Source organism: Aquarana catesbeiana, linkage group LG11, assembly GCF_042186555.1.
Source record: "Aquarana catesbeiana isolate 2022-GZ linkage group LG11, ASM4218655v1, whole genome shotgun sequence".
Taxonomy (NCBI): domain Eukaryota; kingdom Metazoa; phylum Chordata; class Amphibia; order Anura; family Ranidae; genus Aquarana; species Aquarana catesbeiana.
In genome coordinates, this window is record NC_133334.1 from 218,533,273 (window position 1) to 218,558,993 (window position 25,721).

At 40.3% G+C, this 25,721-nt stretch overlaps 1 protein-coding gene across 1 annotated transcript in view; it reads left to right on the plus strand.

Moving 5' to 3' along the window:
• Nucleotides 1-24,531, plus strand: part of NXF1 (nuclear RNA export factor 1) — a gene marked incomplete in the record, with an annotated part of 77,592 nt that extends 53,061 nt beyond the window's left edge. Inside the window, 10 exon segments of the mRNA XM_073605320.1 lie at nucleotides 239-307; nucleotides 401-456; nucleotides 6,427-6,537; nucleotides 6,630-6,697; nucleotides 6,781-6,896; nucleotides 9,863-9,902; nucleotides 10,812-10,887; nucleotides 15,934-16,116; nucleotides 20,550-20,610; nucleotides 20,688-24,531. Of these exon segments, the coding sequence (XP_073461421.1) occupies nucleotides 239-307; nucleotides 401-456; nucleotides 6,427-6,537; nucleotides 6,630-6,697; nucleotides 6,781-6,896; nucleotides 9,863-9,902; nucleotides 10,812-10,887; nucleotides 15,934-16,116; nucleotides 20,550-20,610; nucleotides 20,688-20,726 (819 nt within the window).
• Nucleotides 24,532-25,721: the final 1,190 nt, after the last annotated feature.

Consider the following 25,721-nt stretch of genomic DNA (forward strand, 5'->3'; position numbering starts at 1 on the left):
AACAACTATGGGGCACCAAGGGTATCTACAATTATTTCTCTGCAGAGGTTGAATGATATCGATCTCAATGTTACACAGACCCATGTCCTCTTTAAATATGCTGAGGGACACATTTAAAGCGGTGTACCCTTGTATAGTGCATAGAGGTTTATTCTTTCATGGAGAATATCAATTTAGTGAGTAAGGCTTCATTTTGAGCACATTTAACCTTGTGTCTTTTACTTTTGCGTCATCGCAGGATGGACACGAGCTTCCTCCACCAATAACTTTTGATGTAGAAACCCCCACCACACTTCCTCCATGTAAGGTGAGGTATTGGTTGACTTTACCAAGCATTGAACAGTTTTTTTTGTTTTTTGTTTTTTTGTTCAATATTCATGATGTTCTTCTTCTCATTTAGGGCAGCTACCTGTCTACAGATAACATTAAAGCAATAGTTTTGCGATTTCTTCAACAGTAAGTAAAACTTAGTGATACTGAACACACACAGTTTAATTTACATTGTCCCTTCTATTTCTGTATATGGATGATGACACTGTAATTATTGTAATAGGAAAAAAAAAAACGAAGTACCTTTTTCTTAATCGATATATACAGCTGCCACATGACCCGATCTTTTCCAGCCTGTCTGCAGGGAAGCATAAGCAGGAGGAGCTTCTAGTTGTCTGCTGCTGGTCACATGTTCAACATAAAAACACACTACAGCCTTTGGAATACAGAGTAAAATAAATATCAAAAAACTCTTAAATTGTCATACGAATATACATTTGAAATCAAATCTTTGTTATTTTTTGGCAATAACATGGTGTGGGCAGATTTCTGCCAGTCACAGGCTGTGTCATACCTCTCCAGCCTGTGTCTCAGAATAAGAGGGAAGTGAAGCCTCCATTGATCTACATGTAATAGCCCACCCCCATTGTGTTTAGCTGGTTAGTGAGCATGGAAAAGGAGGGAGTGGGTGGGCTTTAATTTTACCACTGGGTATACGCCCACATGTGTGACTGTATAGTCACATGGGCTGCTCAGATGGGATAGGGAGGAAATGCTCAACAGAGAAACTCACTACAGCTGCAAAATCTCTAGCTGAATTAGGGACACAACACGAAGGTGGAGATAGAGAGCAGCAGGATCAACCAATTTTTTTTCTTGCAGAATACAGAAAACAAATCTCATAGTGACTTGAGTATGAATAGCATGTTATACACCATTTACCTTTTTTTTGCCCTACTACTACTTCTTTAAAGTGATACTAAACAGAGAGGTGTTAATTGCCATAAAGCATTGTTGTGGGATTGGCAGCCTGCACGCAAGTTTTGGTTTTTGATTCTTAGCACAGTGTGAGGGAGGTGATTTCAGGACATGATTCCATTACAGCCTTTTATATTTACATGGCGATCTGTGATCTACAGATTGTGATCCTTATTAACATACCTCCTCTGGACCACTGTTCATTATTTCATGCTTTTTCAGCTACCTCCTTATCACTTCATCGGATAACACTATTGTGTGCCGATGTCAGGTTTTCACAAGTCCAGGACTTATTTCATACATCCCTTGCAGGAATTCTGCCAAGCACTGACCTTTTTATATGTGTATACATTAATCTTCCCTCTGTACTGGCACGATTGAGGGCGTCTGTTTTATCACTGTGTTTCATACACTGGAGTTCCCATTTATACATGACTGGTCATTGGATGTGGGCATGTATGGTGGACATGGAGTTTTATCTGCACAAATGTCACGATTAAATGATTTTGGATTTTAATGTTGGCTATTTCTATGCTTTTGATACAATAAACTTTTTGCATATTCGATATGTACAATGGGCTATTTTTATAGGTACTCAATTGGTGTTTGGTAGAGCTCATATAGGTTTTTTATCTTGAGTTTTCTATTGTGTGGTCACATCTTTCCCTGTTCTTTGGCATCTGCAGGGAAGGATCTTTGGGAGAGGCTTCTATTAAGACATTGTGCGCCTGTGTCTGCACAGCCCTGATTAGTGCTGTGCCAGTCACATGACTAAAAAGGTTTCAGAACAGCAATTTAAATTAAAGTATAAGGCTGGCCATACATATTCATTTTTTTGTTGTGCAATTTTCATTTTAGGTTTACCCTAAAGTGTTTGTAAAGTCACTAAAGTGACTTTACATGTATCCCAAGCAGATATGATGCCATTAATGAAAGTGTAAGTGTTTGCTAGAAATGAACAGGGGAAATACCTTTTCTGACACTGCAGCTGGGCAGTCACATGATCCCCCTGTGCTGGCCAGCCTCGATCTTTTTTACAGAGAAGTGGGAGGGGCTGAGATTCCCCTCTGCTGGCCAACTGATGTCACAGGGTAATCTCTGCCCCTCCTGCTTCTCTCCATAGAGGGAGGCTGGCCAGCACAGGAGAACCATGTGATTGCCCGGCTGCAGTGTCAGAAAAGGTATTTCCCCTGTTCATTTCTAACAAACCTTACTTTCATTAATGACTGCATATCTGCATGGGATTCCTTTCCTATGTGCTGCATTATGCAGCCGAATAGAGGCGGGAAGGTCGGGGAGGAAATCGATCTCATGATAGGGGGGAGACTATCAGAGGAGAGAGCAGGAATGCGGTTGACGAGGCACATAAACTGACCACGGTAGTCTGGGCTCAGCAGCCATGATTATCGTGGTCAGCAGAAGCAGGGGGATTCCGGAACTGGCAGGATCAACCAGGTTTATTACCAGTTAGGAAGAGAAGTATTGCACAGCACAAGCACTGTGTTGTTCATTCCTTTAAAGGAACAGGACCTTAGTTTTTGGTTTACAAACACTTTGAACTATGTAGTGCAAGGGCCTGCCTAATTGGATACAATTGAAATTGTTTAGTTTTGACCTCATATATGGTTTTTGGTAAATTTTAAAGAAAATTGTACAAGAAATTTGACCATGTATGGCCACCCTAAATGTTAAAACTGTTTTACAGCTCCCTATAAAATCATTACTGAACATCAGATGTGTATTTTTTGTGAATGAATTAGGTGTAGGTGGTAGGTCAAAGATGATTGACACTAGCTTTTATTTTGTTCAGACAGCATCTGCATCCAGGGCTCTTTTTTATTTTACAGGTATTAGCAATTATATTTTGTGTTCAAAATTTTTATTAAAGATAACACCATGGTGTACAAGCATTACAAAGTATGAACTGTATAACAATGTGGTACATTCGGAAGTAGTTACTATTTTAAGGGTTTCATTCGTTATGCATCTAGTAATACAACAAAGTATACATAAAACATAGAGCATATTGAAACAAAAAAGCAGTATGGTATTGGGCCAACTGGGCATATATGTATGTTCCGCTATCTCCTGCTGAAAGTCCACTCCAGTTTATCCTTGGAGGCTCAGTCAGTGGTGGTGAAGCATAGCGAAACTGTTGGCAATGTGTGAGAGACATAGCAGACATGCCAACAGCATAAAGTAGCATCTGCCAAGAAGGGTCTTGTTCATATACATTGTGTAGCAAGTTCAGTCTGGTGCAATTGTGTCAGAATTGGTCCAATTCTGAGGCTTTAATTAAGGTACTCAGCCTGTGTCTTGTACTGTACTCCAAGATATGGAATTTACAGGTTAGTTTAAATTCCTCAATTCACTCTGGCAACACAGCTTTATTTTTATTATAGTGCTGGTGCTGAAAGCCCCCACTCCTTTTTCACAGGAATTGATTGACAGTAGCAGGAGCCAATGGCTCCCGCTGCCATCAGCAAAGTCTGTGAGTGCAGGAAGAGGGGAGAAGAGTTGGTGCAGATGGGACAGCTCTGGATCAAGAATGGACTTGGGTAAGTATTTAGGGGGTTGTGGGGGAGCTGCTGTTGAAAGGTATTTTACCTTAAAGCGAGGGGTCAGCAACCTGTAGATCGCGGTCTGGGTTTGCTGACCCGCCATCCCAAAGCATCAGAGTGCAATGCAGAGGGACTTCTTGTAAAGTTGGAGCTGTAGTGGGGAGCCTCCTCTGCAGTGCCAGCTCCTGTCCCATATAGAGTGATACCAACTGCACTCTTCCTCTTATCCCGGCTAGCGGTCTCCAGAGTGGTGACAGCAGCAGGAAAGATCTTCAAGTCAGTGTGAAACAATATGCTGGAGAAAATAGTATAGGGCTGCTTTCACACTGATGTGCTAAGGATTACCCTCACGGGTGTAGTGCAGTGTACCTGCAGCTTTACTGTGGGTTTGCTGCGTTTAGCCATAGATTTCTATTATATCCTGCGGGTTTGGTGCACTTTCTGAAAGTGGCTCAGTCACAAGTGCAGCAGGCACTGCTGCTCATCTGAAAAACAATCAGTGCATTTGACAGGTGGTGAAGAGACGATATGTTGCCTCCTTACCACCTGATTTAAGCCCATGATTGCCATCCAATGCACGTGATTGTGACACAGTAGTATGGCAATTTGAGGTTTAAATCGGGTGTGAGGAGGCAACGCTGTGCCCGGTGATTTTTGACCTTTTCCATGTTGTTCAGGTAGATCTCCACCTCTTTAAGGTTGCCTACCCCTGCCTTAAGGATAAGTTCACCTTTGTAAAATGACCATAAATGCACATAATTTTGCAGGTAAAAATGTGCATTTATTATTAGGAGCCTGTAAAGCATTGCACCCATGATCAGCAGACCATGGGTGCAATCTCAGACTGGGCATGTGGGGGTTGCTACATTAATAACATTTTACACCCTGACTACGGGTGTAACATATTAAAGATGGTGAACTTATTCTTTAATGCAGAGACTGAATTAATCTAAAAAAAACTTTTTGCTTTTAGAACCAATTTAATGAACTCCTCAAAAATATAAAAACGGTGTCTCATTACCAATGTGTCACACAAACCTCTCATGATGGGTAAAAGTATTTCTACACTGAATGTTCCAGTGAGCACTGTTGGGACAATAATCCAGAAGTAGAATATAATTTCACCATGTACTGGCCACGACCAGGTGCTCCTCGCAAGATTTCTGACAGAGGATTAAAAAGAATTATCGGAAGTTTCCCAAGAGCCAAGGACCACTTGTGGAGAGCTTCAGAAAGACCTGGAATTGGCAGGTACAATTGTTTCAAAGAAAACAATAAGTAATGTACTTAACCGCCATGGCCTGTATGCACCCTCACCACGCACGACTCCATTGCTGAAGAAAAAGCATTTTTGGAAGCTCATTTAAAGTTTGCTGCACCACAACATTTAGACAAGCCTGTGAAATACTGGGAGAATATAGTCTGGTCAGATGAGACCAAAATTGAACTCTTTGGATGCCATAATACACCCCATGTTTGGAGGTCAAATGGCACTGCACATCACCCCAAAAACACCCCCTAACAGTGAAGTTTGGAGGTGGGAACACCATGGTTTGGAGCCGTTTTTAAACATCTGGTACTGGCAAATTTCATGTCATTGAAGGAAGGATGAATGGAAAAATGTACCAAGATATTCTTGATAAAAATCTGCTGCCATCTAGCAGGATAATGAAGATAAAACAAGGGTGGACATTTCAGCAAGACAATGATCCCAAACATAAAGCCAAGGAAAGTCTCAGTTGTTTTCAACGAAAGAAACTATACCTGCTAGAATGGCCCAGCCAATCACCTGACTTGAATCCAATAGAAAATCTATATCAAGAACTATAGATCAGAGTTCATAGAAGAGGCCCACGGAACCTTTAAGATTTGAAGACTGTGTGGAAGAATGGGCCAAAATCACACCTGAGCAATTCATGTGACTAGTTTCTCTATACAGGAAGCGTCTTGAAGCTGTCATTATGAAAAAAGGATTTTGTAGGAAGTAATAAATACATTTTAGTTAGTGTTTAATACTTTTTCCCTGTGTCATTCCATTTTATTACACATAATTTAATTTCTGAACTTATTTGTTTTGTTTTTTTTGTATGTGTGGGTTGTTACCAACATGTGGCGAAAATTTCATGTCAATAGCACCTTTAGAAATATATTTACCTAGGATAATGTTGACCTGTTCAATACTTATTTTACCCGCTGTATCTACAAAAGTTTTTGTCCAATTTTTGCGTACATTTGCTAATGTATAAAGCCATACCACCATATCAAAATGCCTTTCCAAAGTGCGGTCCTGCTCTTAAACACTTTACACGTCTTTGCTTTTATTCTGTAATTCTGACGTAGATTATGCAGGAATTGCATTATATTGTAAAGGAGCTGCATCGGTTGTTTTGATTTTGATTTTGCTTTTTTTTTTTTTTTTTTTTTTTTTTTTTTTAATCTTCATCTACATAACCTTCATAAGTTTCCCCTGAATTTGTATTAAAAATGTTGTGTCAAAAATACTTGTGCAATAATTACAGCCTTAGTTGGCAGTTGCTGTGTGGTTGTGTTTTTTTTTTTTTTTTTTTTCCTCTTTGCCTGACTATGGTTTGAATAGAGTATTTATTTACTTCTGCAGATATTATGCTATCTTTGATGGTGAAGATCGCCAAGGCCTGCTAAATGTTTATCATGATGAAGCTTGCTGCTCTCTTAGCATTGCAAATGTATCCGGGCAGAACCCTGCCAGGTGTGTAGCCCTCTTTCCAAACTCTAAGAACTAATAGACACACACACCCACCAAGTTTCATATCTTTTAATATGATGTATGTATTGCTACAGGAGCAGTCTGGGAGATTACTTTGCTAACAGCAGGAATTTAAAGAGACTACGAGAACCCCGAGATCTCAGTAAGTGTATTCTCTCTTGGAAGCAAAAAATATTTTACTTATGAGATGTTCTATTTCTGAATTATTTGCCTTCTCTTTCTCAGCACTTCGATCTAAACTTCTCAAGCACAAACGTCTCAATGTTGTTAGCTTCTTGAATGAACTTCCACGGACGCAGCATGATCTGAACTCCTTTGTTGTGGACGTCACTACTGAGACTGTGAGTGTATAAACTTCACTAATCTAATGCTGAATCCGAGGTTTTCTACATTCACTCAAGTCACTTATTATTTCAAAAGTATACTGTAGGTCTTGGCAAAAGATGTTTTTATACTTTGCATGTATTGCATTTATTTATATAAAATGTATGTTACCTTTTTAACATTTCACTTTCCTGATATGTCTGTTGCAATGTACTTGTATGAAAAATGTATCCTGTTCTCTTTGCATTGCTTAATTTGCGAGAAATACCTGGTAATCCTGTCAGTCCCCCCTGCTTTCCTATTTCAAACAGACCATGCTAAGCATGTAAGCACATCAATCCCAGCATGGTCAGTTTGCTTCTTTTACATTCTACTTATAAGCACGAGCCTGCCTATACTCCCTTGGTCAGACTTGTGCTGACTTGCCCCCAGCAAAAGAAGTCTAATAAACCTCTGATGTCTCCTTAAAGAAAACCTGCAATTGGTGCCCTATCAATATCAAATAGGGTACTATTAAGTAAAAAAAAAAAAAAACAAAAAGATCAAAATTCCCCCCCCTCCCCAATTACATGCATATACAGTATGTACGTAAATGCATGCACCTTCATACATAAACGCTTAAGCACCCTAATACTGCGCCATAGCCGAAAGACGGCTATAGCATGGCTCTCTTGTTCTCCCAGAACACGTCTCCTGCGCGCCCCATCGGGCGCAGTCTGTGACCGCTGTCTCCTTTGGACACAGCTGATCACAGATCGAGGTAAAGGACCAATCACGGCAGCCCTTTACCATGTGATCAGCTGTGTCCAATCACAGCTGATCACATATAAACAAACTTGACGAGTATCGCCATTCCTTTACTCATGCGCTGTCACTGTGTGAGGAAAGGAGAGCAGATAATCGACAAGGCTGACAGGGCACATTTACACTGATAATTAGGGCATTGATCATCAGTGCAGCCCCATCAGTGCAGAAGAAAAGTTACTTATTTGCAAAATTTTATACCAGACACTAAGAAAACGTTTTTTGATTTTTTTTTTTTTTTTCAAAATTTTCGGTCTTTTTTCGTTCGTTTAGCAATAAAGAAAAAAAACTGCTGATTAAATACTACCAAACGAAAGCTCTGTTTTTATTTTTAAAAAATTATAAAAATTTAAAATTTAAAAATTTAAGAAAGATCAAAATTGGCCTGAGCAGAAAGGGAGTGAAAGTGCCGCCCAGTATTGAAGTGGATAAATACAGGTTTGGTATCGCTGGGCACACTGGAATAAGACCAATATTTCTTGGGCCATTATTCATGGTTAACTCTGAACTGATGACTTGTTAAAAGCATTTGCGCCACCATCTGTGGAACATTTTTGAGTTTGTTGATACTTTACAGGTGCACGCAATTTTAAGGCTTGAAATGTTTAGTATCTATTTAGTCAACACAACCTCATCTTTTACATTTTACCAAAAATGGGTTAATATACTATTTTAGTTCATTGAAATTTAAGTGCATTTTTTACAGAATTAGGTGTTTGATAAACATACATTAATGTCATGGGACATAAAAAAATGTAAACTACCACCATTTAAAAAAAAACAAAAAAACTAATTATCACTAATCATCAAACATATGAACAGAAGTAGAAATTTGCATAAGAATCAATTAAACATAACGTTGTTGCATGCACCACAAAGTGGTTTCACTCTACCCCTCAGTAAATCATGCAGCAAAAGATGCCACGCAACCCACAAACCTTCACTATAAATTAATAATAAAGTCTAAAACATAAAGTCCAAAGTTGTAAGATCTTCCGCCAAATTATCAGTTCCACCAAATTATCCATGTATCCCAATATCCCTGTGCATCAATATTTTCTGCAACTGGTCACCAGTGCTACTTATGCATACACATCCCATGAACCATATATGCTCACTTCCAGACTAGACCCCGATGGCTAGTCAAGGGTCCAATGCGCTTTTGCCCTTCTCCTGGGCTGCAAACAGGATTGCCCCAAATTCACTCCACCACAGATGGCTTCCACCATTCCACGGATCCTCCACACACGAGCGTTATTTCATTTATGAAAAAATAGGGACTGATGATGCTCTCCGTACAGTAAAAACATTAATTCAATATTTAAAATGACACTCACAAATGCAATGTACAGCAAATATCAAACACAGGCACCTCTCTGTCTTGCCCCCTTCACTTCTGACATCAAGATGGCCCCCGACTGACCCCGCTCCATGTCTGTGTTACACCCAATCAACAGGCTTTCTCAGTAGGAATATGCATTTGGATGAGTTGGAATATTTGTTATAATTTTCAATCCATGATAATGCTGTATATGGAACAGTTGGTCAATTCTGAAGCAAAAATTTGATTTTTTTTTAAATGTTGAAAATATTAAACAAGCACTAAAAATCAGTGCATATGGCTAGCATACAGTTACCCCCTTAAGCATTCTGTTGCGTCATTATAAATGGAATGCCAATTTACCACAAAGGATAAAATAAAACATACATGATCCTTTCTTAAGAGAGCAGTGCACCACAACCCACAATATATACATTGTGGTGCGCTTGGCTATACTGTAAATAAATTATATTGACAATGAGGGGGGGAATGCACTGCACACAGAGAAGGTGTGTTGCCTCTTTTGTGATCACACACAGTTAAGTGTGCATTGCCACAATAAACGTGTGTTAATGGGCCCCTTAGACTTTACATGACTTTTGCTCATCCAATAACCTCAGCAATACCACAGTCTGTTTTGATGGGTTTCTTTAGCATCCGAGAGCATGTTAGTATGGTAAAATCTTATTTGGATTTACCTTAAAATATGTAGTGTGATTGGCTTATTTAAGTAGTTCTTCATACTATAGTTAATTTTACACACTTAAACCTCAAACCCCAGTCAAGTGTTAAATGTTCCTGTGATGCTCCATTTTGCTGCCTTTTTATTCTCACAGAGATATTTTTTTTTTTTTGCAGAACACCTTACTTTGCTTCGTGGTTAATGGAGTGTTTAAAGGTGAGTGTTAATACTGTAATTGACTATTAACAGCATATTATAAAACAATCTCCTTTTCTAAAGGATGCTGTGTTTCTGTGGCTCACTGTCTTTCATAATAGGTCATTGATATATATGGAAAAAATTTGCAATCTATAATATAATGTGATGCAGAATCTATTGGTATTGAAGTGAAAAATACAGCCACAAGTGCTTTGTATTTTGTATCTGGTTCCCGCTCCCCTCTGATAAAATACAACCCTACCAGGCCACTTCACCTACTGCTGCTGCTTTTGCAGGCCCCTCATACATTTCCTCACCCTGTGCCTTTCTGCAGACACACACTCACACTCACACACACTCACACTCTGCCTCCAGCTTCACTAATGCCAGCCTAACCTCAGTCTACCTCCCGCTATTCCAATGCCATCCTCTCAAAAACTGCAAAGAGATGTCTTGAGGTATACCCCAATGATGATATCCCATCACTCGCTGCTATCCAGCTGGATTGGGCTGACACTGCCAGGTTGTCCAGAGCTTTGGCCAAGACTCCCCACCACACATTCATATCATATATACAATATATATTCATACTGACTGTGTATCTGGATTACAACATTGTTGTTTTACACAGATAAGTAACCCTGAATCTGGGCCCTGTCCTGCTGCCAGTCAACACAAATGTAGTAGCGACTAGTGAATGTTTCTTCACTCCCATTCTCCCAAAACAATGGAGACATTGTTATATGGAGAGTCTGGTGCTTGCTTGCTGCCTATTACTTTTTCTCTTAACCTTGGGGTACTGTTGCAGTTTTCCTTGGGTTTTGTGAGATGCAGAGAAGCTCATTTTACATAGAGAGTAATAGACATGTCTATATACAGATCACTGCGATAATGATTGCTAATAGTGAGTTGTGTTTTTTATTTCAGTTGAGGGGCAATCAAATGATCCTGTACGTGCTTTCACTCGGGTATTTATAGCAGTGCCAGGAAATGAAGCAGTGGGGTAAGTATGACTCGACAGCATATTAGGCACAATATACAAACCGATTAGCCGGTCTTATCTATATGGTATTTTATCATTTGTAAAATCCTTTTCTTCAGTAGTTTATTGAAGAACACAGCTCTTGCTCCTCGTGTGGTTATCTTTATGCATGGTCAACCTGTTGCCACCGTCAATGTTCTTTGTAAGGTTACCTTGAATTTCTAGGGTCTTCTCAAATGGTTGTTACTCCTGAGCTTGTACTGCACATGCAGGGAAGGGCTAAACCATTAAATGAAGCTGTGCACTATTGCTTTGCATATTGTCCAACTTCCACAAAGTGGCAGCTATATCTGAGTCCTGTGTCTTCCAATGAACTACTGGAGAAAAAGAATCTACATTGGACACAAAAAAAAGCAATTTATGTATTTCACTCAGATTTTTGAGGAAACTACTCTATTTGCTGCTGCTATCTGGCCCAGATGTCCTCCAGTTTGGTTTTTAAAGTGCTTTGTTTGGGCTCTGCTAGACTGGATGTTGGTAGGGTTAGCCTGGAAGTGACCTTTGGGCACTGGGCTCGGCATAAGGCACTTTTTAGACTATTCTGGTAATGAGTTGGGGCCCTTTTACACTGAGTAGTATTTCAAGCACTTTTGCATTAAAAAAGCACCTGAAAAGCTCAAGAAAAAGGCTTCCCTTTAAAATCAATAAATGTTTTCACACTGGGGCGGTGCGCTTCCGTTGTGGTGGAAAAATCCTGCTGGCAGGATCTTTCGAACATTTTTGGGGAGCTTTTTAAACCGCACCAAAAATGCTCCTTCCCGTTGAAATGAATGGGAACCGCATCACAAACACCCCCACTAAGCGTTTTTGGTGCAGTTTTTGAGTCACATGTCCTGGGAGAAAAAAAAAAAAACGCGCTGCAAATAAGCTCCATTAACGCATAGGCGTTTTACTGGCAGTTTTAAAGCGAACCAGTGTGAAAGTGCCCTTAGAGCGCTTTCTGGGTACAGAGCCACTTCCTTTGCATCAGAATTTGTTCTTAAGACTTGCTCTTTGAATAGGCCGATCGGGCTGATTGCGAGGAGCTACCTCATTTGTTTGTTTGGGTTGCTGGACGCCTGTAAAAAAATAAAAATAAATAAAAAGTCCTGCTTTGTCCAGACTTCAGAATCGGTTAATGCTGTGGAACTTTGTCCTATTTCCAGCTTCGAAGGTATCTTACGTGCTGCTGCTCTTGTAATTGCCAAAATGCATATGGAATTCTGATCTTTGTTTGCTGCTTGCAACCACCTCCAGCCATGTGACCCACACAGCGTATTTGGTTTCATGAGCTCCTGAAGACTTTCCTTGTATCCTAAACCGTATGCTTAATCGCCACATGGTCCCAACTTGTCTGAATATAAACAAGAAGGTGACAGTCCTGCTTTTCCAGGTTCCCCCAGCTTACACTCTACTAATAGCTCCAGTGCTGCTTGCAGCATGCCTATGTGCCCACTGATGGGACAGATGTCTGGAATCATTTGGCCACCTGATCCTTGACTCTTTCCAATTTTCAGAGCCTTCCCCGCCTCTGTCAGATGTGTCCTATTCCTCTGTCCTCTCGGCTAAGGTTTTTACTTCAGTCATACATGACTTTATGGCCCAAATCACATTTTGCATCTGAGGAGTCTTGGTCTAATGCTATGACATCAAAAATTTAGAGACCGTTTAAACTCTTATTGATATGGTGCATGCCACTCAAACTAGGAGAAGGATCCATCTGTTCCTTCTACAGCTTAAGCTTCCAGGTTTGGTGTTTTAAACCCCATAAGACTGCAAAGACTTTCCTATTGTTTCAAGTTTTCCGCTACAGAAATTGGAAACACACTGCTCTTTGGCATGTTTAAGATCTGATTTTACTTTGCCAAACTCTGACTGCTTGGTTAAAGTCTATTAGAAGAGATCTTGGCACTACTGCGATGATCCCCTGGTTAATAGAACTTTTGGAGCAAATAATTGTCGCTTTAAGCTATAGCTGTAATGGGCTGCTGGAGGTTTCCGGTTTCATCTCCCGCATGGGTTTCCTGTCGCTACACATGTGGTGGATATTTCACAATCAAACTTCCGCAGCCAGCAGCATCCGGACTTTGGAGATCAGTCCCTATACCCAGAGGCGTTTCAGGACCTGTGTCACAGGTGAGGGGGATGTCTGATGTGTACCTCCTGGCCTGCAAGCTCAACAAAAACTGGACAGGGTGGTCTCCAGGAATTCTCTAGAAGTACCTTTGTGGAATTGGCAGGACTTTTTTTTTTCTAAGCAAATAGGTGCAGGAACTCAATCATGACCCCCCTAAAACCCCTCATATACACACACACACACCCACACCCCCTCCAAACCTCATCACCTAGTGGGTTAATAGTGTGGTCAAATTTCACTAACAGTGGAAGGATCTTAAGGGACATTAAACACCAGGAGTGCATTACATACAGAGTGCAGAGTTGGGGTGTGGGAGATACACCTAGAGTGCAGAGTTTAGTTTTGTACCACAGCCGCTTACCTCTGCATCCCCCATCCACATCCCACTTTCACCCATCTTCAGCTTTGACCTCTCCGTGCAAACCCACCCCCTCCTTAAAAGCTCCATTATCGTCCACATATCTTACTTTTGTTGCTGCATTAAGCTGAATCACCCAACTGGCTCTAGTACCTCCCTGCACACTGTAGGTGACTTCTGTGTTTACAAATGTTAGTGGTAGGCAGGGAGCAGAGGGCCTGAGCCCAAGGTGGTGGAACCAAGTTCCAGCTGAAAAAAAGCCCTGGGAATCGGTATACTCCCTTGAAACTTCTCCCTCTGCTGCTTTGCAGGATTGAGATGGGGGCATTCCGGTGATTATCATTGAGGTGAATTGGCCGAGGGTGGAGAATGTGGTAATAAAACTCCTGGTTGACCCTCTGTTAGCTCTTTCAGATCGGTTGGATTTTCTGTCTGAGGCTGACTAACGATCTGGCTCTAATGGCATGGTGTGCTGAAGCCCAGTTCTGAGAGTCAGGATCATCTCTGAATTGGTGATTCCCATGATCCTATAGACTCCATTCACACTTAGGCGCTTTGAATCGAGGGCAAAATTGCCGTGATTCTGCCTGCAATTCCAAATTGTGGCAAAACGTGGGACCCATTACTTCTTTTTTTTTTTTTCTTTTTTTTAAAGGGTGTGATGCCATTACTTCTTAATGCATGATAAATCGCGCTGCAATCAGGGCAAATCAGAACACGTACCACTGTTGCCCACTAGAAGCTCCTGCTCCTTTTTGAGTGACTAGATTAGTGCGTTGAGATTTGCCACGATTACAGTGTGATTTTTCATGCCAAAATCGCAACACGATTGGGGTGCCATCAAGAAGTAATGAAATTGCAAACGCGTCCCGTGTTTTGCTGCGATTTGGAATCGTGGCTATTCTGCCCGCTATTCAAATCGCCTACGTGTGAATGGAGCCTTATGCTAGGAAGTTTACGTCTCACCAGGTCTGTCATTCCACATGGAAGATATTTCTCATGGTGTGAGTCTTGGAACTTTCACCCTAGGATATTCTCTGTGGCACAAACGCTCTCCTTCATACAGCTGGGTGTGGATCAGCATTTGCCTCTCTGTGCCATCAAGGGTGGTCAGGTGTCTGCTTATGTTGTCTTGTTTCAGAGACTGTTGGCCTCATTTTTTAATTAAGATCTTTGTACAGGGTGTCTCCTAATTAGCTCCCTCTGTTCGTTCTTCTGTGGTTCTGCAAACCCATGAGTGATTCTTTACTCCTCATCCACAATGTGATGTTTCTTGTAGATATCACCTCTGCAAGTTGAGTCATTGAACGGAGCAGCCTTATCCTCCAAAATATCTTTTCTGATTTTGGACAAGGTGGTGCTGAGGCCCAGTACTTCTTCCTAATGAAGATCATTTCTGCCTTTCACCTCAACCAGGACATTGTTTTGCCTGTGTCCAGTTCATCAAAAGTTTGAATTACATCCCTTCGGCGAGTGTGAACCCCTAGGGGAGTGTGTTTCACATGGTGTGGACTCTGGTGGATGGTATATGCCTATCAATCATTAAGTAAAATCCTTCACCCATCAACATACTACTGATTTCTCATATGTGAATGCTGGTCATACTTCATTTATTTGATTGGAGAACTGCTTTGGGTATTGGAACTTTGTCTATATGGACTAAGGACTTTTTTTTTTTTACTTGCGTGTACATTTCAGTTTTATTTAAAAAAAATAAATTAAACTGCTGTCTGTGGTAACTGGTTACCTGGGTTTTGTAACCTGAAATTGCAAATTTAAAACACAATCTGTTTTCTGTGAAGCTACTACTTTGCTGCTGTTTTTTTTACACTGTATATCATACCTGTTTCAAATGCATACAGAAACGGCCATCATTTCTGTCAAAGAATTATACAGACCTAAAAAAATGAGCAAATATTTTGAGCACCCCTGGTTAAATTATAGGTTTATATACTATAAACTATATTTATAATACTGGCAACAAAACCACTTTGACAGTCCCAAACCACTAACTGCACCCTGTGCAGCTAAACAGGCTCCTATAGGATGCTAAATAGTAGAGCGGGACAGAGGAGAATCATGAGGTGTGGGATGGGACATATGGACAGGGAGAGACATGCTGCTGTTGTCATTGCTTGCTGTAGGACTACAAAGGGATGGCAAGGTACCCCTGCTTGGAAAAAAGGCAGTGGTGACTGGTCTTCAGGGCATGACATTGCTACCTCTTTGGTGTCAGAATGCTACAGGGGCAACATATGTATCCCAGACTTTCCCGGATGCTGATATGCAAACTCACAAAAAAAGTTTCACAGGTATTACACAATGCAATTTCAACAACTAAAGACCTTAACCAAGGTCTTCAGTTGTTGCCGTTCTTCTGTCTAATGCCTTCAAATCTACAATTGGAGCAGTGAGCACCTGGAAAATGTTTTTAAGTATGTCTATGTGAATATTATGCTTTGTGTCGTCCCTTCACTACCTACATATGAAAAGCTGATTTTTAACCCAAATGTACCCTTCTATTGTATTCTAGGCTTCTTTTGGTAAATGATCAACAATTCATAAGGAATGCAAGTACAGATGAGATACGCAAAGCCTTTGCCACACCAGCTCCAACTCCATCAAGTAGCCCTGTGCCTGTGGTAACCCCTGTACCCCAGGACATGGTGCTGGCATTCAGTCAACACTCTGGCATGAATCTTGAGTGGTCTCAGAAGTAAGTAATTCAGGCGGATGTGGAAGTTTTTGGTTTCTTTGCATGCTTTTCTGAAACTGTACAATCTTGTTTCCTCTACAGGGTAAAAAAGTCACATGTATGTTATGTTTTCCGATTTTTATTTTTTCTCCTTTTTTTAACCCTTTGGCTGGCCAGGTCCATACGCTGTACGGACCTGGATTTCAGTGTTCAGACCCTGCTGAACAAACTGATAGCTCTGATCAGTGGCTGATAAGCCACTGATCAGAGCCATTTACCCAAAATGGTTACCCCCTCCCCCCCGCCACTTCTGTTCACTGTGTCCTCCGCCACTCCACCGGCTTTGGGAGCTGCAGGGCAGCCACAGAGGGGTGGTCTTGTCAAAATAGATCCCCTCTGCTGCTCCTACTGTCTTCAGTCTTTTTCTCTCTCTCTCTCTCTCAAAAAAAAAAAGGACCCCCCCCCCTAAAAAAAAAATTTTTAAAAATATTAAAAATAAAATTGCACGTGAATAAAAAGTTAATAATGGAGGAAAATGTAGACTTGTTTAAATCCCCATTGCCTCTGAAGCCCGATCTACAAAGCCAAGTAAGGTTATTTCATTACTCTCAACCTTCAGCCTCTCAAAGGCCAAACCCAAGCCAGGGGCCCAGGTCGGTCATAAGCCTTGGACCCCTAAGACCACTTTCACACTGAGGCAGTTTTCAGCCATTTTAGCGCTAGATATAGCGCCTGAAAACTGCCTCCCGTACCGCCCAAGTGCTTTCACAATGGGGCAGTGCGCCTGCGGGACTATAGAAAAAGACCTGCAAGCAGCATCTTTGGGGGGGTTTGGGAGCACTGTATACAGCGCTCCCAAAACACCCCTGCCCATTATAATGAATTATAAAATGAGTGGTGCTTTACTACTAACGCACGGGCAGCCCCAGTGTGAAAGGGGTCTAAATCTTCTAATCTTGCAGATGAGTCAACTCCAGCATAAAGCACATTCCAAGGGGGATGTCTGCTGGCCTTTGCAGATTTCAGGGCAGAGAGCATCTTGGATGCCTGGGCAAGGGAAATGGTTTGCAGGGCCCCTAGCTGAATTCTGCCATCTGCCCCTTCCCTGTTGCATGATATACATCCTGCCTGTTTCTCTGCACACACTATCAGACCTCCATGCTGCCCTGGCAGATCTTTGGACTCAAGGAGTTATCACCATAGTTTGACGGAAAGGTTTCAGGGCTTTTATTTATTTACCTTTTTACAGTTCTCAAACTAAAATAGGGGGTACAGTAAAACCTTTGATTGCGAGTAACTTGGTCTGTGAATGTTTTGCAAGACTAGCAATTTTTTTTTTTAATAAAAGATAAGAGAGGTGCCTCTAATTGTAGCAATATGGTTACATTTAATGAAGGTACAACATTTAGCAACTCATATGGTTGATTAAAACAGGCACATCCTAAGTATGCAGGCATCTGAGGTAAAGCTGACCACATAGACCATCCTCTGCACAGCCATCAACGTCATCCCTTCAACGCTGCGCTTCAAGACTCTTTCAGATCGCTCTACTGCAGGGTAGTCTTCCCGGTCACGATTGCAGACTGACAACGGTGAGAACTGGCGGGTGCGGAGGACGGTGTATGTGGACAGCTTTACCCCGGATGCCTGCATACTTAGATGTGCCTGTTTTAATCATCAGCTATGTGAGTTGCTAAATGTTGTAATTTCATTAAATGTAACCATATTGCTACACTTCGAGGTGCGTCTCTTCTCTTTTATACTCTGGAGCTCCTGCTGGAATTAGCTTCTAATCCCCTTGTGGAGGCCTCCAATTGTGGGTGGATATTTTATACACAACCTATCACATTGCTATAATCTTTGTATATGAACTATAAGCTGAAGGATTTATGAATAAATGGGTGTGGAACAAATCATCTGAGTTTCCATTATTTCTTATGAGAAAATTCGCTTTGATATACGAGTGCTTTGGATTACAAGCATGTTTCCGGAACGAATTGGGTTCGTAATCCAAGGTTTTACTGTCTTACTTTACTTTAATGTATCTGAAAACCTTAAAGTCTTCATTTGGGTCCAAGAAAATTACATAGAAATCCCCAGGTTTGTCATAGGCTCCACAAGCAAGACTTTCCAGACCCTTTTCAGCACACTACATTCATTTTGTTGTGGGTTCTTAGCACTACCAGTTTTTTGTGGCTCTACTATTTGGTCTATCTTCTGCACCCAGAGTGTTCACCAAGGAAGAGACCAAGTTTTCCTTCTAACTAGCAGTGTTGGCTTGTAAAGAAGGCTCTGTGCCTCCAAAGGTAGCTTCATCCTTCTCAATCAGGACATTGTCCTCCTGCCTCTCTATCTTTTTTCAATACATCAGAAGATTTCCCTTCCCTTGTGCTGTAGGGGTTTATCTTGCAGTCACTACTTCCATTTGAAAGACCAACCTTTTCTGTTATCCCTGATATATTGTAAAGCGCTGCGTAAACTGTTGGCGCTATATAAATCCTGTATAATAATAATATAATAATGGTCCATGTAAAGGGTAATCATTTCTTGGTAACTTAGATCATTATTCATGCATGTAGTCTTGTAGGATGTAGTTCCACAGTTTCCAATTAAAGTTCAATCTATTAGATCTGTGCACCTCCTTAGGCTTTTCCGCATCAGGCACTTGTTTTCCATTCAAATGTTATACCATGTGTGGATGTTCAGGCCTAATCTGATGCTAGTTTTGGGGTCAAGGTCCTTCAGACAGTTGTTTGAGCTGAATGTAGCCCCCAGTTAGCTTGTATTGTTATGTTTGCCTGTTAGCATTTTGTTACTGTTGCTCGCTCTTCAGTTGGACTGCTTTTGGGGGCATCCCAATTGTCTTAGTACTGTGTCCTTTAATAAATGAGAGAAAATTGTACATACTGGAAATTCCGTTTCTTGGCAATTCCAGTGGAATGCAGATAGCAAAAAAACCTGTCGGGATTCATTCCTTTGAAAAACAACGTTTTTGTTGTATATAAATTAGATCTATTTACACTTGCTTTGGCTTCAACACACATTAAAGCTCCTACTGCTTCAACGTGCTTTTATGATGCGCTTCAGTGATGCTTCCGTGATGCTCTTTTGAAGCTTGACAGATGCCATGTGTGTGTCTGGATATCTCATGCCTCTAATTGTAGCAATATGGTTACATTTAATGAAGGTACAACATTTAGCAACTCATATGGTTGATGATTAAAACAGGCACATCCTAAGTATGCAGGCATCCGAGGTAAAGCTGACCACATAGACCATCCTCTGCACAGCCATCAACGTCATCCCTTCAACGCTGCGCTTCAAGACTCTTTCAGATCGCTCTACTGCAGGGTAGTCTTCCCGGTCACGATTGCAGACTGACAGCGGTGAGAACTGGCGGGTGCAGAGGGCGGTCTATGTGGACAGCTTTACCCCGGATGCCTGCATACTTAGATGTGCCTGTTTTAATCATCAGCTATGTGAGTTGCTAAATGTTGTAATTTCATTAAATGTAACCATATTGCTACACTTCGAGGTGCGTCTCTTTTCTTTTATACTCTGGAGCTCCTGCTGGAATTAGCTTCTAATCCCCTTGTGGAGGGGATTAGAGTTCAATCTATTAGATCTGTGCACCTCCTTAGGCTTTTCCGCATCAGGCACTTGTTTTCCATTCAAATGTTATACCATGTGTGGATGTTCAGGCCTAATCTGATGCTAGTTTTGGGGTCAAGGTCCTTCAGACAGTTGTGTGAGCTGAATGTAGCCCCAAGTTAACTTGTATTGTTATGTTTGCCTGTTAGCATTTTGTTACTGTTGCTCGCTCTTCAGTTGGACTGCTTTTGGGGGCATCCCAATTGTCTTAGCATCCTGTGTCCTTTAATAAATGAGAGAAAATTGTACATACTGGAAATTCCGTTTCTTGGCAATTCCAGTGGAATGCAGATAGCAAAAAAACCTGTCGGGATTCATTCCTTTGAAAAACGTTTTTGTTGTATATAAATTAGATCTATTTACACTTGCTTTGGCTTCAACACACATTAAAGCTCCTACTTCTTCAACGTGCTTTTATGATGCGCTTCAGTGATGCTTCCATGATGCTCTTTTGAAGCTTGACAGATGCCATGTGTGTGTCTGGATATCTCATACCTGCAAATTCTCCAAAGCTAAAGCTGAATTAAAGCCTCTCAAAAGCCGCAGATGCTTTATGAAAGCTTTGTTATAGACTTCTATAGAGGCTTTGAAGCACAACTGAAGCAACATGAAGCGAAGCCAAAGCAAACGCAAGGTATAAACAGGACTATAAGCTAACCATTTGATATAGTGACAGGGGCTTTGACTGGCATTCATAGAACTTTAACAAAGAGTGTCTGAAGCCTTGTTTTGAAGCAAGTGTAAACTAGCCCTTACAATTTCCTTAAAGTACAAGTCTACTTACCCATATTTTCCTTTTCTAGGTGTCTACAGGACAATGGATGGGACTGGGAACAGTCTGTACAGATTTTTATGAGGCTAAAGGTAAAAACTTGTATATAGCTTTTTGAATCCAGCCCTGACAGTCTTACACTGTTAATCTGCAATTTGATGTTTTACAGGCTGAGGGAAAGATTCCAGAAATCGCCTTTATCAAGTGATTTTGCCATCATCCACGTATCTAGTGGGCTGACTCCATAAGGAGCATATCGGCTACAGACTGAAATTTGTGGACATAAGGACCTGTTCCATTCCCTCTGCACTGAGCTATTCACTATTCCATTTTTAATACAGAATGCTTCCCACTACTGAAGAGTCTGCTTGTGGTTTTATGTGTGTTTGTGTATATAGGTATGTGTGTATAAATACATACTCCCATATATACTGTATACCTGAATGTTCAGCCATCACTTGTGCATGCTATGCATTCTGTTATTTATTTGCATTGTGTCTAAATAAGGTTTACAATTCTAGATTTGGATCTTCAATTACACTAGTCTCTGACAAATTCTCATTTTAATTTACTCCGTTTTGACAGAAGCTTTACATCCATGTTCTTTTTTTTTTTTTGTTTTTTTTAAATTTCCATATTTTTTTTTTTTTTTTCTACTGTTGGCAAAATGTCATCTGCCACCTAGATTTTAGGACAGCTAGGCATAGGAAGATAGAAGGCAGAAAATTACAGTAAAAGTTCCTGTTGTAGCCATGTATTTCAGCTTGAACTCGTGTGTATAAAACTGTATAATATATATTATTATTTTTTTTATTTTTTGGGGGGATTTCAGTGTACATAAATGTATCTCTGTTGAAATATAAAAGTATTTTTATGGGTCCTGCCAAATAGCAAAGCATCAACAAAATCGATTCCTGCAGCTTCCTGCTGTGTGGGGTTTTTTTTTTTTTTTTTGTCATGATGTGTATAAAGAAAAATAGGCTGTGGGAATCAACGTTGTGAAAGGGTTCCTTCAAGCTGACCATACATGGATCAAAATGCAGGCGATTCAGCGCGGACTGACTGAATTTCAATCTATGTATAAGCAGGGTGGTTGTACAGAAGTCAATATACCGCCCTGCCAGTTTTCTCCCGATCAATCAGTGTCACTGGTGTGGAAGTCTCCCCGCTGTCAGAATACAAAGGCACATCAGGATTCCCCCATCCACTTTGAATGTTTGGAGGGGAAATCAACTTTTGTGTTTTTTTTTTTTTTTTGTTTGTTTTTGGTTTTTTTTGTTTGTTTTTTTTTGTTTTTTTTTATTGTGCAACTCGCTGGTTGAACTAAAAATAAAAAACTAATATAGGGGATGCTTTAAACTTGTACATTCCTTTGCAGTGCGTTACTGCACTCACTTTGATGTGCAAACGCGTGGCAACGGAAGAAAAAAAAACATCCCTGCAGCATTTTGTAATGCAGCCCATCATAATGCAAGGCTTATGTGTTCTGGTGTGCTGCAGCGCAGGTGCATTGCAGGCTGTTCTACTTGTGCGTTTGGTTGCTATTCTAAACGCATCATATTGTTCATTGTGGTAACCACTTACATTTTACCATCCGTTACTGCAACGCATAAGTGTAAAGCAAGCCGAAATACACTTAACTTTTTTGATTTATATATCTAAGCGTGTGTATGGATATCTTTTGTATATTTTGTGAGATGTGTGTGTGTGTGTATGTATATGTGCGTATGTATGTATGTATGTGTGTATATGTATGTATATGTATATATATATATATATATATATATATATATATATATATATATATATATATATGTGTGTGTGTGTGTGTATGTATATGTATGTGTGTGTATATATATATATATACAGATTTATATCTACTTGGCCAGTGACACTGGGTACAGTGCAAGAATATGCTGGCATTCTATCATCTACAAATATGACCTTTTCAGCTGGTCATTTGGGCTTATTTTAACTATTTGTATGAAAATAAATTGATTTGAAAGGATGGGTCTGATGTATATAAACTGGAGCAGTTGCCCATAGAATATCAGCAAAATAATTTTTTTGGCATATGTCCTCCAGTCTGTATGAATTTACAGTTGCCATGTTATTGCACTAGACCTAGTCCTACTGGTAGTCTTTTCAATACAGTATTTGTATTCTGGTTTACTTTTTATTACATGCATGTGAGCTAGTTTTATTAGACCAGACCCAATTCTCTGGTTACATTTTTAGTTTAGTTTTTTGTGTTGCTTACTCCGTTCATAATGGGTGATTTATTTAGAAAGTGTGTGTTGGAGAATATGGGGAGAATGGTTGGTGTGTAATGCCGGCCATAGACGGTGCAGATCTTGGTACATTTAGCCTGCCTATACATGGTTCAAATCTCAGCTGGTTTCTGCTGAACTGACCAAGTTGATTTGATTAACTTGGGTACAACCACCCTGCTGGATTTTACATGCGATTGCTAGCAGCTGGTATAGCTGCTAGCATTAATTGCTGTCTTCTCCCAGCGGGGACGGCTTCCCCTGTCCCACCGCCGGGAGAAGACCATAGCTTGACGAGTGGGGGGGGGGGTCTCCCTGTAGACACTGTGTGTGTTGATGGGGGAATCGAGAAGTTTGCACCGTGTATGGCCTGCCTAAGAAAGAAAGCTTGGCAATTGTATTATCTGTTTTTGTGCGTGTGGATGTTGGCATAGATTGTGTGGTCTGCAGATACAGATGTTGACTTGTGTTTAACTTTTTGATCATGTTTAATGTTGAAAGGATGGTAGTTAGTGTGTGTATGTATGTGTTGGGTCTGTGGGTTTTGGGTGGTTACATTTTCATCAATCATATCAAACATGCATTTTCCTATTTTAAGCCTTTTTCCCCTCATTCAATAATTTCATATTTCATAAATTTAAAAAAAAAAAAGGGGGGGGCGCTCATTAAGTTATATACGCCTCCTTCTGAAAATACTATTTCTCTGGCTACCTCTGGTAGTCCTTTGGCCTTAATACTTTGAGCCACTACCCAAAATGGTGCAGATTAGGAATTCTGACTTTCTTATCTGAATACTTATGCTGGTTCAGTGACTCGGAAAGTTTGGAAACCAGAGATAAAAAGGCAACTTGTATTTTCAGGAGAAGGTCATGGTGGCAACTTCTATGTATTTCTAAGTGCAGGTTCCCTTTAGGATGCATTAATTAAAGAATGTTCTGGAAGTCTAATAATAATAATTCCAGAATACATGTAGGAGAACCACCATGGTTTGTGAGCTGGCAGGTCAGAGGCTAATGCCTTAGGAATTGAGCGTTTGGTTGTAGAACATAGATGGGGCAGGTATTGGAGTTGATGTGAGTGTGTGTTGTATGGGTGTGCATTTGGGTCACCTGTTCTTTTGGGGGAACGGATGAGGGGGTGAGTGTTTGTGTGTATGATGCTGATAGGAAACTTATCCTATGGGGGTAATATTGTGCTCCAAGAATGGGTAGGATGTAGATTTGGTTGATGGTGTATTTAAAAAGCTAATCGTTTTGTCTGTTATATATTGCTAAGCAGTGAGAACCTAAAATACTGCAGGGTAATTTCTTAGTAGCATGCATATAAGTAGACAAAGGATACAGAAAGGTCTTTCATTCCACAGCGGTGTGCCTCATTTTATAAAGCCTGTGTCATGTCATGACCTTATTACCCTGACTGATTTGTGTTAGGAAGATGCATAGATGTTGAGGCCTACTGTGTACTTCTCTGATGCAAAGGGGTTTTAAGTATGCCTTGACAAATTTAACACCTGCAGATTATCCTTTCAGCACTACAGCCTAATTGGTATATATGTTTATGTATAAAGTTAAAGAAAAGGCTATTTTCTACAACAGAGTGAAACTGTCAGTCCTGACTTCACCATATTTCTCTGACTTGCTTTGTAATTATTTTGATTGTATCTGGAAAGTTATACTGTATGAAGTAAATGAAACTAGTTCACTGTGAATTGATTAATAAAAAATGTGCTCTGTTTTTATAAAACTTTGTTTATTTTATTTCATACCATTTTATCCTTCGTGATATACTACAGTGCAGTAAAAGCTGTAAAAAAATATTAACAAATGGTGTTGGTTAATATTGTTCACTCTAAAGCAATGTTTTCACATTAATAGTTGATACTTTCTGAAATTGCAGTTTATTTTGTTGTTGGTTTATAGAAAATGGCGTAGAGAATGTCTAGTCGTGCCACTTTACACTAAATTCCTGAGCAAAGTTATGTCTTTTAAAGTGTTACTAAACCCAGGACCCTGTATTTACTATGTCTGGTCTCACACAGAACATGGAAATGCATTTGTTTTAGTAAATATAAACTGCTAAATACTTTTTTTTTCATCAGCAGTTAGAGCAGTCTTGTGACTTCGATCAGTGTGTGGTTAAAGCTTGTAGGAGGAGTTTGCATTCTGATTTGGCTGTCCTATATAATGCTGCAGGACCCCTGACCCTCTGTCTGGACAGTGCTGATTTGCCCTGTGCTGATCACATGCATCTCTCCCCAAAGAAAAAAAAATACACACCAAACTGAACACGTGCAGCTTGTCCCCTAGCCTCTGTTCTATTAGGAGATGGCTTGGGGACAGTGGAAGAAGGGGAGGAACAGAGCAGACAGGATCAAACAGTCTTTTTACATAGTGCAGAGGATTAACCCCTTAGGTTCCACAGTGAGTACAACAAACATGCTTTACTGCATATACAGACTGATTTTACTGTTGTGGGTTTAGTAACACTTTAAAGAATAAAGGTAATGCATGGCTCTACTGCTCTCCTCAACCACTAAACTTCACTACATTTTAAAGAAATGCTCTGCCAATGTGTCTTCCAAAACTGACACACTTAGGATGTCCTGTTGTGTTTTTGGCCTGCAATATTAGACAAAGATTCCCTTATATCAAAGCACATGGGATCCCAAGGTAGTAGGGTTTTCACATTTCCATGAGCAGCCTATGCGGCTTAAAATTTGTTTGTGCTCAGTTTGCATATCTAAAGTTTTTTCAGAAAACGTGATCTTGAGTGATGTCAGCAGCGCTAGTAAACACCCACATTTTCATGTATGTAAATTGAGTGTGTATGGCTTCGCAAAAAAATGCATGACAACAAGCACTCCTTTAATTACTTTAGGAAAAAGACAGGTTTTTCAAAGAAACGGCATGCATATACAGTATTGGAGATTGTTT